The 17517-nt window shown below is 26.8% G+C and overlaps 1 protein-coding gene across 2 annotated transcripts; it reads left to right on the forward strand.

Annotated features, from left to right (window-relative positions):
- Positions 1-413: 413 nt before the first annotated feature.
- Positions 414-15073, forward strand: LOC114125906 (chromodomain-helicase-DNA-binding protein 1). Of its 2 annotated transcripts, XM_027989723.2 has the most exons (19): positions 414-1234; positions 2933-3018; positions 6615-6779; positions 6881-7081; positions 7144-7628; positions 7929-8167; positions 8239-8517; positions 8819-9099; positions 9161-9296; positions 9423-9632; positions 9695-10312; positions 10402-10572; positions 10640-10885; positions 10962-11849; positions 12713-12891; positions 12964-13144; positions 13241-13530; positions 13608-13733; positions 13811-15073. In XM_027989723.2, the coding sequence occupies exons 1-19, from the start codon at positions 1226-1228 to the stop codon at positions 13998-14000; spliced, it is 4980 nt and encodes a 1659-aa protein (XP_027845524.2). In that variant the 5' UTR covers positions 414-1225; the 3' UTR covers positions 14001-15073. The 2 variants fall into 2 exon arrangements, with proteins under 2 accessions (XP_027845524.2, XP_027845523.2); XM_027989722.2 differs by lacking the exon at positions 414-1234 and having other exon boundaries at positions 2879-3018.
- The last annotated feature ends 2444 nt before the right edge of the window (positions 15074-17517 follow it).

The raw sequence follows: 17517 nt of genomic DNA on the forward strand, positions 1-17517 counted from the left end.
TTTTTTACAAACAGTTGTATTTTAAAGTGAAATAATTTTACTTTTTATTTTTTTAACAATTCTTAAATTTCATCTAAACTAGTTTAATTATTGTTGACCGCATATAAAAGTTGTATGCTTTTTTACACTATTACATTTAAAATTGAATGTTCCTTATTACCAATTTTTTTTATTTTTTTTTTATTTGTTAATATGATAGAATAAACAAATGTTTATTATATACAATTAATTATGTTTTAATGTGATGTTTTTTCTTATTGGATATTTTCTAATATTGATAACATATTAAAATTCATTATTATTTTAAAATTTTTGTTTGTTTCTATTAAATTCTCACTTAATCGTCACATATAAAAAAACATGATTTTTAATTATATTTCCCTTTCAATTGCTTTGTTATAAGTGTTAAAACTTTTTAAGAGGGGAAAAACCGTATAGTTGTATTGTGTGCTGCGCAAAAATATAAATCATATTAATCGTAACCGTACTACTAAACCGAATTTCATGGCATAAAAACACTATTTATAAATTACAGTGGTAGACGACCCCATGGTATTAAATTTGCTCATCCTTAATAATATTTGATTTGCTCGTTAAACATTTAAATATTTTGAATGTAGATATGTATTATACAATAGCCTACGTTATTTTCAATTAAGAAAATATTACAACTATTTTGTTATTAAGTAAATTTTCATTTCCAAGCATTCGGTGTTGTCGACGTCATCCTTGATTCTTTCGACAGTGCGGTGTAGTTGTTCGTGTGGGAATGGTAGGCGGCGTGCGGGGGTACCACTACCACTCGGTCTAATCTCACTGCACACAAAATGGCCGCTTATTGTTTGTCTCGTACCGTTTTCCGCACACTCGTACACGTTCGTATCTAAACATATCGGTGTCTTATATTTTCGTTGATCGGAATTGTATTTAAATGTCTGCTTGATTACCGAATGTTGTCGATTTTCGCGTTAAAAACTCTTTATAATCGTGCCCTTACGCAAAACGCACACGATACTGGCCGTGCCACTTCACCTCCTCACCTTGACTGCCTAGCGCTGGCCGTATTTAGGTGAAGCGAAAATTTTTTTCTCGTAATTTTTCCTTATTCAAACGATCGGTTTTTCGGTTTTTTTTTATTGTATTGCAACCCTTACATGGTTGGTCCTTTCCGTTTTTACACTCTGAACTAGCCTTAAAATTCACAAGATTGTTTTAGCCACCCAAAATGCATCAGGTAAGAACAGTCCCTTCTATTTTCACTCTCTACTTCAATCTTTTTTAAATAATAATCTTACTATCAAATACTATCCTTTAGCTTAATATTGTTAGTTTTTAACAACCAAGTTCATCATTGTTCAAATCAATAGTGTCGATTGTCTTGTAATAAATGTATAACTTATGGTATTTCTTCTACTGCTCAACTACCCTTTAATTAACTATATTTTATGTAAAATATTTTTAGTTTTTAAAATAACTATTTTATTGTTACAGTATGGTTTTGAGAGACTAGCATTAAGTGTCTAAACCATATAATCATTTAAACGTGTTTTCATAAAAACAACTTAATTTATTGTTGATATTAAGCAAAGCACCCTTCAATACATAAATGTGTCATGAGGGTAGTCATACTGGTTGGACAGCTTAATTCTATTTAATTATGGATTGTCCACGAGTTAACCAATTCTAAGACGTATAAAACATTGAAATTTTAATCGGACCCATTTTAAAAATTTTAAGTTAAAGTTGAGATGTGCACATAGAAAATGGTTAGCATTATAATATCATATGATTAATACTATATTTCACAATGGGTATACTCTATTTTAGTCATGGAGTTGTCTTTTAAATATGTTTAAAGTGAGTATGTGGGTTATTTTTTTTAAATTCACCTTTTTTGATTCTTATGCCAACTTAAAAAGTGTATAATATATTTGGTGGTTATTTTGAGCCAATGTTTAATGGTATACCTAGCAAGTAACAGATTTTAGTATGTTCTACAATTATCCTCATATCTACAATAATTTATGTTCAATTATTTAGTATTTTATAATAAATTATTAATTTTAATACTTCCTAATTATATATATATATTATATATTTTATAAAACTTAACAGCTTAACAATATTTATTTTTGATATTTTACATAAGGAATATGTATATTTTTTAATATAATATTAAGTTAATTTCTCTTACAGAAGTAAATTAAAATTTTGTACGATAGTTTATTCAAATTATTTTTTAATAATAATTATTTAATGGCTAATGTATGTTTTGACTGCTGTTTAAGATACTTCTAATTGAGAATACTGTGGTCTTTGAATACATTTTTATTGTCATGTATCCATGATAATTATTAGTTATTTGTTTTTTAATCAACCAGTATAATATAAACAGTTAACAAATATATTATTATTCTAATTGGTTATAATCGTTAGACTTCACTTCTACTTTTTTTCAACTAGTGAATGTAGTTGAGTTAATTATTTTTAATGCATATTATTATGTATTCCAATTCTTCAAAAAGGTGAGTGTTCTATTTTTTGAATATTTATTTATAAATTAAGGGCATATTAGCTCATTATTAATTTATTCAATGTTAAGTGGTTGTTTATTATAACCCGCCATATAAATATTAAATAATAATAATTGATTCCAATAAAGTAAACAAATAAACATAAAAACTATTACTGCTTATTTTGGTCAGGTTTGATTCAATATTTAAAATGCTTCAATGTGGATGAATTGAAATATAATATTTGTAGGTATGTAGAATTTTGATATTGATAAAAAAAAAAATCACATGTTTAGAATAATATCTTAAATTTTTAACTATTCATAATATGAACAATGATGAACAGTCGGTTGGTTTGATCACTTGGTAACCCGGGTACCATGTTACCATCTGTGTATAGTAAGGGATTTAAATTGCAGAATGTATCAGAAGAAGAATCATCTGACTCGGATCATAATAATGAACTTAACTCTGGTGGGTCATCATCGTCATCAAGTTCTGAAAGGTAAGTTAATTTCATTATATAAGTGTATATTAAACTAAACATTATATGTATACCTAATTCTGGGTATTGATGTATTATGTTTTTAAAGTTGTTTTAAATAATTTTAAAATAATGGTGCTAATTAATATAGCTATTTATGATTTTGCATCTTCCTTGTAATTCTTATATCAAAAATATTGAAATGCTGATTTAAAAATTTATTTTTATTTATAATTTTTTATTGAATAAAAAAAATCCTTAAAATAATAATTTATCTATACATATAAAATAGAGTTCAAAAAAATGTTAGACCATTTATAATTCAAGAATGGCTGGACCGATTTCAAAAATTCTTTCATTATTAGAATGCTACACTATCCCTGAGTGCTGTATGCTTATTTAAATAGGAGATATTTTAACCTGGAGGGTGCTCAATCAGGGATTTGAGATTTACGATGGAAATTGTTGTTTATAAATGGTTACTATGGTTGCTATTATAGTAATAATTATTAGTTGCCATTGGTTAATGTTAACACATTATCTGTGTTTTATTGTTTCTACATTTTTTGATGATAGTTTTAAAATATCAATATTTTATTTACTCATACAGTATGAGTGCTCTGAGTGTGTTTTGTATTCTAATATCTGAACAGACAAAATGATATCTATATTTATATAAATCATGCATTTTATTTTATATGTGTCTAGATTTTATCACAAAATTGAAAGCTATTGTACTTTATTTGTTGTATTTTAATATATTTTGCTTTTTTAAATTGTTAATATTGTAAATTGGCCCTTTTAAACTATAATGAGTTATGTACTGTGCGCACTGACAAAAAAATGTTATAGGATTTTTGAAAGCCAACTTTTTTAGTCATACACTTAGTGTCAAAATTAATTTAAACTTGGTCAATAAAATGTTTAAGTAGTTGGTTACTTAAGTTACTAAAGCGAAAAACAAATTGTAAAATAATTGAAAAACATTAGGTAAGGGAACTTGGTTTTACAGTTTCAGATTACAGTGTTTATACATTGTTAAGTTTGTTTGTTAGTTCCCTAATCTAGGGTTTTTAAATTTGTATTAGCACTATACCCCTTTTTACCAATAAACTTTTTTAGGTACCCCTTCTTGGTTAGTAAATTAAAATATATATAAAAAATTTAGCTTCTGAACTTTTCATTAAGTTATTAAAAACTAACATACAAAAAATTTTAAAAACTAAAAGCGTTGATTTTCAAAGAAATTAGTGAAAAGGGTTAGTGAGCTTGTTTCTGTTGGTACAGTAGAATTAAAAGGTTTGTTGGCCAGACTTGTTCCACTTAGACATTTTGTATCCTACCATAGTTTAAAAACCACTGCTCTAATCAATACAAAGGCAGGAATGGCGAATCTATGGTATGCTAAAAATTAAAATATTTTTTCTGTATATATTATGTAATAGGTAAAAGTTTTTTGAGTATATGGCTTTTATCGGTTAATATTGAATATAATATATATATTTTTCATGGCAAGTTTGAAAAAAAAGTTTATTTTTGGTAAGTAGTGTTAAAAGGTTTGCCACCCCTGGTATAAAGTATGATAATCTCATAGGGATAATAGTAGTGCTATGCAGTGGTGTATCCAAGGGGTGGCCACAGGGGCCATGCCCCCCCACCCATTGGTCGTATCATAAAACAAAATATGTAAATAATTTATTTTGGCTATGTACTGGTTTGGAGTTTAAATTAAAGAAAAGATTATAAATATTCTACAGACACTTATAAATTATAATATTATAACCTTTATAAGCCAACTGCGGTAAAGTTGCAGATAATAGTAAAATAGAGAGAGGTATAGTATAGAGATACTAAGAAGATAATGATGGACGTTGGAATGTTGGATTTGTATACCATTAAATTAAACGTTTAAAAGTTAAAAGTTACTTATTATTATTTATTCGTTTTTTTGTAAAATATTATACCTATCATTTATTGATATTTCATGTAAATGATTAATAACTAGATATACTGTTAAATCGTTACGACTAAACTCTTAAAGTATTAGGAATTGCTGATTCAAAACAAATTGTTTTCAATTAATTGTTCTAACTCTAAAAAGCAGAAATTAAATAATGTGAGTTCAAATGATTTAGTTCCAACTTTGGTATGTGCATAAATGTGTTCACCTTATGCACATATTTGAAAAATTAAAAATACTGTTATTTGAATGTTAATTTAATTTTTTTTTTTGTTCCTCCCTTGTAGAAATCCTGGCTACGCCGGTGATTCTATGTGGTTCTAGATTTTGGCTACCATAGTTTGATAATAGAAAATTACAGTTTAAATATTATGTAATATATAATATTATCAAAATGAAAAAAATTTCTATGTAACAAATAACTAATAAGTATTATATTTTAATGGAATAAGTAATTTATGTTTGGAAATAGAGATATGGCAGATACAATAGAGCCTATATTATATGCAAATTAAGGGTTGATATGTTGAAAACCTATTTATTTTATATTGAGTAATGTCAATTTGTATTGAATATAATATAATTTCTTTTTTTTTGCATAAAAATGAACCTCAGCATTTGGTCTTTTGATTTTAAATATTATGATTATCTTAAATGAATTAAGATTATGAGCTAAAATATGTTAAAAAAATATATATAAAACTTAAAATTTAAATATAAAATGATTGTGATTCAAATTATTACAAAATTATAATACAACATAGTACAGTACATAGAATAATAAGTCACTGGTATTTGGTTTTTGATTCAAAATATTTTTTACAATTTTTTTAAATAATCTTTAATTATCAATATCATTTAAAATTTCCTAAATAAAGCAAGATTCTTTGTTTGTATTATTAGAAATAAATAAATCCATAGGTTACATTCATATGAATAAACAATCTAATGTTACTTTCCACTGAAATAGTTACATAATATTTTGTGATATTGGACAAGCTTATTAATTTTCTATACTCATACACAAAATATTTGGAAATATTTGTTTTTATGTATATGTATTACCTAAAGAATGGATGTTTTGTGATGAGACACTGATTTACTTTTATTTTTAAAAAATCTATAAAAGGCTGTTCAACATTGATACTATTTAAATTTATTTATTTACTAATTTGAATATTATATATATGTTCAAGTAATAGTAAATTTTATATTTTGTCACTTCATTTAAAAACAGATATTAAAACCGCTACTGATGTATATCATAAATTACAAATGCATCATCACAGCTTAATAGTAATATTGGTTAAGTAGGTAGGTAATATTTATATCTCCTGGATATGATGGAATGAAGTAAACAAAACTGGGTAATGACAAAAAAACTATATTTGATTATTCATTTCTATGTAGTTTTGGGGTAATTTTTTAATTTATTTACTAATACAGATACATAGTGGTACTTAAGTAATAATGACATTTGTCGGTAATTTGTTGTATAATCTAACATGTGTTTTTGGTACTATTTATTTATGGTAGCTAAAGAATACTACATTAGTAAAATATAAATTAACAATGATAATATTTCTTAAAAACTCAAAAATTTACCAAAAATATGTATAAGAAAATTAATTGTATGTTTGTGTTGCGTTTTTATTAGCCAATCTGACCATAGTGTAAATGCATCTCAAGAAGGTAACAGCTCTGAACAATCAACTGATGAATATAGTCCTTCTGAGCGACCCAAACGTGTAACTAAACCATCATTAAAACTTAGTGAGAGCGATGATTCAAGTGATTACAGTTCTCGAGTCACTAAAAATACGTAAGATTTCTGATCATAAAATTGTTTTTTACTATAAAATATATTTTTTTTCAAATTTCACGAATATTTAAAATTTCTATGTATAATTTTTTTATAATTAGAAAGTGGAAAAGTGATAGCTCAGATTATGATTCTGAAACTGACAAAGAAGAAATACCTCGTAGTAAATCATTAGCTGCATTACGACGTCAAAAACAACCTACAAGACGTCCTACTACAACCAAACTAAATCCTCGTTTTAATAAAAAAAAAAGTAATAGCTTTAGTGCCAACAGCGATGATGAAGATGCTAGTAAATCTAGGTCGGTAATGGATGTTTAGTTTTTACTGAGGTTTTAAATTAAAATATATTTTATTTTTAAAGAAATGCACGTCGAAGACCACAAACAGTTAGTTATAAAGAAGAAAGTGAAAAGAGTGATAGTGATGATTATTTGGAAAGAGAGGAGGTTGAAGAAAAAGAAGAACCACCTGATACTTCTGAAACAATTGAAAAAGTTTTGGCTCGAAGGCAAGGCAAAATAGGTGTTGTAGGAAATATAACAACTATGTATGCAATTGAGGAGAAAGGAGATCCTAATACTGACTGTGATCCTAATGAAAAAGAGACTCAGTTTCTGATCAAATGGAAGGGTTGGTCACATATCCATAACACTTGGGAGTCTATGAATTCCCTTTTGGCTCAAAAAGTTAAAGGGCTTAAGAAAATTGATAATTTTGTAAAACGTGAAGACTCTGTTGGTGCATGGCGTAATCAAATGACACCTGAAGATTCTGAATATTATGAATGTCAACTTGAACTTCAACAAGATTTATTAAAAAGCTACAATATTGTTGAAAGAATAATAGGTATTAATTTTATTACTATATAGTATGTTACAGATATAATGACTTATAATATATACCTATATTAGAGAGTTATTAAAAATACTTATTGAATATTATAAAACTTTTTTTTGGCTAATTCGAAATTATTGAAATTAAACAAATTCATGTATATTCATGTATATTTTGTTGACAAACACAATTTTAATTTAAGAGAGTAAGTTAGTATTTTTTTAGTATTCTATAATATATAGTATGGGTTTTATAGTTTACTTTCTTATAATATTAATTAAAAGAATTTTATTAATATATATGAATTTATAGGAGAATCTAAAAATCCAGTACAAAAAGAATATTATGTAAAATGGCAATCTTTGCCTTATAGTGATGCAACATGGGAAGTAGCTTCCTTGATAGAGCGTAAGTGGCCTCAAAAAATAAAAGAATTCAGAGATCGCGAGGGCTCAAAAAGAACACCATCTAAAGCATGTAGAGCTTTAAAATATCGTCCAAAATTTGTTCAAATTTCTGAAGAACCTGAGTATTTTGGTGGTTATGATGAGGTTTGTATACTGATAAAAAATATTAAAGTCAATATTTGTGTACAATCATTTGTAAATTAATTATTGTTTAGAAACTGAAACTTCGAGATTACCAATTACATGGTGTGAATTGGCTTATCCATTCATGGTGCAAAGACAATTCTGTAATTCTTGCTGATGAAATGGGTCTTGGAAAAACTATTCAAACCATATGTTTTCTTTATTATTTATTTCACAACTACCAAATGCATGGTCCATTCCTAGTTGTTGTTCCTCTATCAACTATGCCTTCGTGGCAACGAGAGTTCAGTTTATGGGCTCCTGATATTAACATTGTAACATATATTGGAGATGTTGAATCTCGTAACATAGTGAGTAATTTATTAATTTATTTTCAATATTAGTGTTATATTTCATGAAAAATTGATTAATTTATGGTTCAATAAGATGTAATAAACCAATCACTAGCCACTAAAACATGGGACCTATTAGATTATTATTAATTCATTTAATGTTGAGTGATTGTAGTTATACCTATATGTTGTTATACAAAAAATGTTAAAAAAAAAATTAGATATCCAAATATAAGTTTTTATCCACACATTTATGTTGATTTGTCTTTTTTACTTATCATATTATGTATTATGTTTTACTTTAATTTTTCTTTTATAGATACGTGAAACAGAATGGTGTTTTGAGAGCTCTAAAAGATTAAAATTTAATGCTATTCTTACTACATATGAAATTGTTCTTAAAGATAGTGCACTTTTAAATAGTCTTAGTTGGGCTGTTTTAATGGTTGATGAAGCACATCGTTTAAAAAATGATGATTCCCTTTTATACAAAGCTCTTCAAAGTTTTGACACTAATCAGAGGTTACTTATAACAGGAACCCCTTTACAAAACAGTTTAAAAGAACTGTGGGCATTGTTGCATTTTATTATGCCTGCAAAGTAAGTAGTTTTCATATTTTATTTTATTTTTATATATTTTATGCATTCTTTTGTAAAATAGATTTGATAACTGGGAGGAGTTTGAGCATATGCATGACAATGCAGCAAGTAAAGGTTATACAAAACTTCATAGACAACTTGAACCATATATATTACGCCGCGTTAAAAAAGATGTAGAAAAGTCATTACCAGCCAAAGTAATATTATAAAATGTTTTTGGTTTTTTGTAAATGAGAATGATTAACTATTTTAACCAAAATTTCATGTATTTTTATATTATATAAAGATACTTGATATTATATTAATCGTTTTTTGTTTAATAGGTTGAACAAATATTAAGGGTAGAAATGACTCCAGTACAAAGAAAATATTATAAATGGATATTAACTAAAAATTATAATGCTTTAAGAAAAGGTTCTAAAGGATCGTCAACAACGTTTCTAAACATTATGATAGAATTAAAAAAATGTTGTAATCATGCTCTTTTGACTAAACCTCAAGAGAATGAAAACACAGCTGATGACAATCTTCAGGTGATAATAATTTACTAAAAATAAATTAGAAATAAAGTTTAAATATTTGTATTTCTTTTTAGAGTTTATTACGAGGATCTGGAAAACTTATGCTACTTGATAAGTTATTAGTACGTCTGAAAGAAACTGGCCACAGAGTATTGATTTTCTCTCAGATGGTTCGTATGTTAGATATTCTTGCTGAATATTTAAGTTATCGTCATTTGCCATTTCAAAGACTTGATGGTAGCATTAAAGGTGATATAAGAAGACAAGCATTAGAACATTTTAATGCTGAGGGATCTCAAGATTTTTGTTTTCTATTATCAACTCGAGCTGGTGGACTTGGTATTAATTTAGCTACTGCAGATACAGTTATTATATTTGATTCAGACTGGAATCCTCAAAATGATTTACAAGCCCAAGCACGTGCTCATAGGATTGGACAGAAAAATCAAGTTAATATTTATCGACTAGTTACAAAAGGATCAGTTGAAGAAGACATTGTAGAAAGAGCAAAGCAAAAAATGGTTTTGGATCATTTGGTTATTCAAAGAATGGATACTACTGGTCGTACTGTTTTAGACAAAAAAGCAAAAAACGCATCAATTCCTTTTAACAAAGATGAGCTTACAGCTATATTAAAATTTGGCGCAGAAGAACTATTTAAAGATGATCCTGGTGCTGACGAAGAACCTTTAGTAAGATTTAAATACAAATATGAAATATACTAAAAATGTGTTAATAAATACTTATGTATAATTAATACTTTTTTATTTATTTATTTTAGTGTGATATTGATGAAATTTTGAGAAGAGCTGAAACACGAGACGAAGCACCAACAACTGTGGGCGATGAACTTCTATCTGCCTTTAAAGTAGCTAGTTTTACTTTTGATGAAGAAAAAGATATTGCTGACAAGTCACCTAGTGCTCAAAATGAACAAGACAATAAAGAATGGGTAAAACAAAAAACAAAATATAGATTATAATTTAATAGTCTTAAAGTTAATTATTTGATTATTTTAGGAAGAAATAATACCTGAATCATTAAGAAAAAAAGTCGAGGAAGAAGAAAAGGCTAAAGAAATGGAAGATCTTTATTTACCTCCAAGAAGTAGAAAAACATTACAAAAAGTGAATCAAGAAGGGAAAAAAAAGAAAGATGAATCTGATGATTCTAGCTATGATGGCAGTGATGATGATCAACCAAGAAAACGTGGAAGACCACGTGTTGGAACAAAAGAAGTAGTTAAAGGTTTTACTGACGCAGAAGTATGTAAAATATTGTACTATATCATTTATTATCTAAATTTTTGAATAATTTGTTATTTATTTTAAATATTTTCAGATTCGAAAATTAATTAAAAGTTGTAAACGTTTTCCTAACCCTATAAAGCGCATTGATGCTGTAGCTGGTGATGCTGATCTTCAAGAAAAACCTAAATCAGAACTAAAAAAAATAGTTCAAATGTTATATGACCGTTGTAATGAAGCATGTAATAGTGAGCATACAGAAAAAGAATCTGATGCTGCTAATGATGATGGTATTAAAAAAAGAAATAGGGGACCTTCAATAAAACTTGGTGGTGTGGCAGTAAATGCTAAAAGTGTGTTAGCTTGTAGTGAAGAATTGGATATTTTAGATGATATAATACCATCAGATGAAGAAGAAAGATCAAAGTTCACTTTAGATTTGAAACGTGTCAAATCAGCTAATTTTGATTTTGACTGGGATATAACTGATGATTCTAAATTATTAATAGGAATTTATCTTTATGGCTTAGGTTCGTGGGAAGCTATTAAAATTGATTCTGCATTAGGTCTTAGTGACAAAATCTTATCCAATGAAGATAAGAAACCACAAGCTAAACATTTATTAACTCGTTCTGAATATCTACTGAAGATGTTGAAAAAAACTCAAGTAGTAATTAAAGGTGAACCAAAACCTAAGAAGGCACGTAAGGTAAAAGAAGGAAAATCAAGAGAAATAATTGATGACGATAGTACTGATAATGAAAACAAAAAGAAAATTGATAGTGCTACTAATCACGATGAAAAACTGAAATCAAAAAAAGATTTAATCAATGCAAAATCTGGATTGACAGGTTCCCCCAAAAAAGAAAAAAAACGTAAAGTAGCCACTAAAACAGGTCCAATGCATTTCACTGCTAATAGTGAACCAAAGGCTGTAAATGTAGATGATATTGTTGAGTTACCAAAAGAAAAATTTTTAGAGGTGAGTTTATTTTTTATTTATTTATATTAGAATCTAAGCAAAGGAATGTGTAAATTTTATATATATGTTTTGTTTCTTATCTTCCATAATCTTATGGAGTGGTAAAACAATCTTTGGTTTTTAACTGTGGAGATAGTTCCTGGTATATTTGTTCTTTGTTCTTGGAACATTTTTTTACTTTGGTGGGTTAAAAGTAAAAATTATTAATGTTTTTCTTGATTAAAATTTAAAAAAATGACAGTATTTCACAACATTTAATAAGTTTTTGAACTTTTTATAGATATTATTATTATTGTTATAGACCTTATTTTTAGATTTTTTAAATATAGATAAAAAATTTATTTTTCAACTTGAAAATGTACAACTTATTAGAAATTTTGCTTAAATATTTCAAGCTTATGGGTAAAACCCATTTGTATTTTAACCTATCTATAAATTGCAAAGTAGTAAAAAATGTTCTTTTAATCTAAAATTTAAAAATTTTACACAAGATTCTTCATTAGTTTTGGTATTTATAATTTTAAAAACTTACTGAAATTAATTTTTAACTCTAGAGTTCAAATTTTATTGACATTTTATTTTCATCTGTAAAATAACAATTTATTCTCAAACAATTCTTGGTAATTGTAATTCAATTAACATAAATATTGAAATTTAACATTTTCATCAGATGCTTTCATTATTATTTTGACTATTTTTTTTTTAATCACTATTATTATACTGAAAAGAATATTGTTTTCATGAATTATTTTTTTTCTCCTCTTCAAAGACATTTGTTATATAAATAATATTTTATCAGTATGCAAAAAAAAAGTTGTTATCAATATTTAATGAGTTATTATGAAGTACCTATTTTTTAACAGTGTAAAGAAAAAATGAGACCAGTGAAGAAAGTATTAAAAGCTTTAGATGATCCAGAAGAAAAGAAAAATGAATTACGTTATGTAAATCATATGCAAGAATGTTTAATAGAAATAGGTTCACATATTGGTAAATGCTTAGAAGAGTATAAGGACCCGGATAAAATAAGAGAATGGAGAAGGTTTAGTATATTTAACTTATTAATTACTAATAGTTTGGATTAATACTAAAGGTAATAATTTAATTTTAACAGCAATTTGTGGTTTTTCGTTTCAAAATTTACCGAATTTGATTCTAAAAAACTTTTAAAAATTTATCGACGAGGATTACATACAACTGAAAAACTTGAAAAAGATAACAAAGTAAAAGATAGAAATAAAAACAAAGATAAAATTAGAGATAAATCTAAAGAAGATAAAAAACTCCAAAAAAATGTAAGTTTTAATATAATTGTATTAATTATTAATTACTTTTTTTTTTATTGATTAAATTAAAAATTATTGTTAAATGTAAATATTTAAATTTAATAGATAGAAACTGAAGATTCATTAGCACCATTAAAACGAAAATCACGCGATAATGATGATTTTGAAAAAACAAGTAAAAAACAAAAAACTTCAAATAGTAATTCAGGCGCTTTGTTAACTACCCCAAATTCTATTCCAACTACGCCTCCAAGTTCTAGTAATTCTTCGAATGCTACTAGATCATACGATCAAAGCAGTAATCGATATGATGCAAATTATAATCATCATAGAAATAGAAGTACACCTTATTCTAGGAGTGATAATCGAAGTGATACTCGAAATGATAATAGAAGGTTTATTAATTTTTATTAATTAATAGTACATTTTTGTCATTTATTTTTTACATGTGATTATGTACTTTACTGTTAAGGTTTTCATCAAGTAGAGACTCTAGTGCTAGACGTGAAAGGTATGATAGTAGTTATCGTAGTCGTCCTGCATTCCGGGAAAGAGAAAGGGAAATTGATTCTGATATGCGAATGTATGACAAAATTAGGTTTGTATAGCTGATAATACAAATAGATATGATATTATAAATTATCATCAATTAAATTTTTTTTTTTTTTTTTGCAGATATCAACAACAAGCCTACGCTGCATACGGACAAGCTGCTGCAGCTAGTTTCTATGCTCCCGAATTGTATAGTCGCTCAAGTTCTGCATCATATTTGGGCTTACCTCAATATAGTGTTTCTGCTGATTGGCACCCTCCTGTATCAGAATACAGGAGAGACTATGAACGTAGACCTCGAAACAATTCCTAGCCATTTTTTGTTTTTTGTATGAGTATTAAAATAATTGATACTATTCTTATTACCTTAAACTTTAAGAAATTCATTTATGTAATGGTTATTGTTAAAATGTTTTTTGACCATTATATTAATTTTTTAATTTGTCTTGTACCAAAATATGTTATTAATTCTTATTAGGACTTGATTACTGAACATTGATTGTAAATACTTTATTTTTATACATAACATTATATAAATATTTTTAGTACAATTCTGATGTAATATCATGTAAATAGATTTGACTGTTTCTTGAATGTTCATTTTTAATATGTATATTTTCTTAGAGTTTCTCTTCTATGCTGTATTTTTGTACACATAAAAAATGTAAAATATTGTTGTTTATTTTAGTAAGTGGTTATTGTCGTTTCCATGTAAAAAAAAAAAATTATAATTTTTATATTTACATTTCCCTCCTATTTCTTTATTATTATTTGTTTTTGTGTGTAGAACTTAAATGATAATATTATAATAACTATGTGATATTAAAAAAAAATATTCATGTTGATATTTAATTCATATATTATGGTTATTTTAATTTTCAAAAATTAAATCATTTTTAATAAAATGTGAACTATTAGTTAATAGAAAATTAATGTGACAATAAGTGGGAATATGCAATATTATATATTTATTGAAAGAACATTCAACTAGTAAAATTTTAATTAAGAAAAAAACTAAAAAACCTACAGAACAAACTTCCCTCAAATAAAATGTCATAAGAACGGTCATACAAATAGATGGACACGTACTATGTTGTGGTTGCATTCATTTTTATTTTAAGCAGTGTATCGAATTAGTACCTAGTACATAAAAATATAATATTATACAGGAAAGTAATTCTCTATTTTTTTTATTTCTTAGTTATTTTAGTTTCAATAATACCTATTTAACTCGAGAGAAGTAAATTTTATTTATTTTATGTCATATGTTTTTTTTTTTATGAAATAGGTATTACGTTGTATAATATATAATTAAAATTACATAAATTATATATTGATGTTTCCTAGAAAAATGTCTAAAAAATAAAAATTATATTTTGACTTAAATCTTGTTTTTCCTAAATTATTTTTAATATTTAACTATTAAATGAGTTAAAATAGTAAATATTGTTGGCTGTTAGGATTTGTCAAAATTATAAATAGTATAATTATAATAATGTGTTCTGGAGACCATCGAGTCATTTACAAAATATTGTATCCAGATTCCAGTGTATATAAAATTGATCGAAAAAAAAAAGTACAAGTCAGAATCTCAAACACGAGTCTCGCACTTATCACTGCGGATTCATCGTGACGCCGTAAGTCAACATGGCAACAACAGCAGCTCAACCAACAACCAATATCTCCGATATAATATCTAGTTTCCTGATTAAAATAAAAACTTAACTAAACTATAGGCTTCATTTGGGGGAGGGGGTGCAAGGTTAGCATTTGGCATTTGCTCCTGTGTGGTTTTAAAAGCAGTCCGATAGGCCGGTGCTGGATTGTTGCCTTTTAATTATTTTATTAACGCAAAAACATGCTTATTTTTGTAGTATTTTCAGAAAATATTATACCGTGTACTAAGAAATTATTGTCACAATGAAACATTTTTAATTAATAACTAATAGTTGGAATTTATTTATAGTCAGAACCTTTGGGACGTACATGTAGGTTAATGTTTGTGTGTGTGTGTTTTGTGAAGGAAAAAGAATAGAATATTGTATGCATAACAACAATAATACCAATGTCATGATAATAATTAATTATGAATTATTCCGTATAGTTGTACGTCTAAAATCTAAAATTAATACAAATTCTAAAAACAACAATCGATTGGGGCACTTTTATTCTCATTTCTCAGACTTCAGTTGACCTTGCGACAGCCGACTGTCGTGTATGGTCATAGTCTATGTGTACCTATGGTAAACTCGTAAACTATTCTGTACTTATTCGTTAAAATAGAAGTTAAGTTGAGTTCCTAATGTTCCTATATTTAAAATTAATTTTTTGTGACGTGTTCACATTAATATTTTAACATGGAAAAAATGGCGGTGGCGTGGCTAAGAAAATAAGATTACTATAAATCGCTCATGAATCGAAAACAATATCTGTGTTCATTAAACAGATGAAACTCGAACCTGTAAGTAAACAATAAAAAAAAATGGTAGTCATGTATTTCTGGTATTTGAAGTTTTGTGCAGGTTAATATTTCATATGAACCAAGGCCCTTAGTGTAAGGGGCATCTGCGATTATTCGGAGGACTTAGTTTAAAATATACTCGTATAGTGTTACCTACCTACATAATATTATTTTATTACCAATATTATATATATATTACTAGTTGTAACCGTGCTCTTCGTTGCAAGTAAAAATCGGTGTACGGGTTAAATTGTTCTGTTTTAAATATATATATATTTGTTAATTTTAGACATTTTTTTTTAAACAACAGCAATCCCGTTACGTAATAATAATCTACTTCGTGTGTCTTTAGTGCATGTAATATATTCTATAGATTGAAATATCGATTCAGATCAGTAGGTACTTGCAGTGGCGTATTTAGGATTTTGTCCAGGGGAGGATATAAGTTGGAAAACATAATTTCCTTGACAGTGGGGGAGTACACTTACCAACGTTATTAAACTTACTGGTAAAAAAAATACCAAGGGGGGATCTATCCCCCACATCCCCCCCCGTAAATACGTCACCGGTTACTTGATACATTTTTTCTTGTGCGTCGAAAATTATCTAGTTGTCGATCTCTGAGGTTAGCTCGACGATTTTGCATTTCCAACCGAGTCGTCGCTCTTGTGATAGAGAAGTACGAAGTGGAGCCATATACTTACGCATATAATAAACGCATATGTATTTAAAATATATTACAATCATATATTGTTATTATGTCTTTCATAAAAGTACTATTATAAGTTGTAAGTTATAAGTATGGACTAAGATATTCCGTAGTTATAACTTATAAGTATTAAACTATCGATAAAAGAGTAAAATATTATTCGGTAATTATTAATATACCACATTACGAGTTATGTATATGTTTATGAAAGTGTTCGTTAGAGGGCGTTACAGTATTCAATAGCGACTTGTAAATTCAACTTTGATGATGTTTATTACTGTTTCTACTGTCTTAGTTAAATTGATTCAAGTCGATATTTTGGAAAGTCAAAAGTTATAAAATCCTATTAATTTTCAAAATAATCGAGGGAAAAATCATTTTACAGTGTACTCTCGGTAATTCAAAGTTCACGGGGGGGGGGGGAATTTGGTTTACTAAAAATGTCGAGTTATCAAAAAATTTGTTAAAAAAAAAATTGTTAAAATTAATTTATTAGTTAATATTAAAAATACAAAAAAATATACATACCTACATATTATTTTTAAAGAATTGGTCCAAAGGTTATTGTTTATTTTTATATAAAACATTGTTCTTTATTCTATTTTCTAAATAATCGAGTAGTTTAAAGAAATCTTCAATACCTTCATTGGTTGGTTTCAA

Source organism: Aphis gossypii, chromosome 2 (genome assembly GCF_020184175.1).
Source record: "Aphis gossypii isolate Hap1 chromosome 2, ASM2018417v2, whole genome shotgun sequence".
NCBI classification, from domain to species: domain Eukaryota; kingdom Metazoa; phylum Arthropoda; class Insecta; order Hemiptera; family Aphididae; genus Aphis; species Aphis gossypii.

Excerpts from the sequence above, each read along its gene's own strand:
- LOC114125906 (XM_027989722.2), top strand. The coding sequence starts at position 2,894 with ATGTTACCATCTGTGTATAGTAAGGGATTTAAATTGCAGAATGTATCA. Across the intron at positions 6,780-6,880 it reads TCTCGAGTCACTAAAAATAC|AAAGTGGAAAAGTGATAGCT; the intron begins GTAAGATTTCTG and ends TTTTATAATTAG. Across the intron at positions 11,850-12,712 it reads CAAAAGAAAAATTTTTAGAG|TGTAAAGAAAAAATGAGACC; the intron begins GTGAGTTTATTT and ends ATTTTTTAACAG.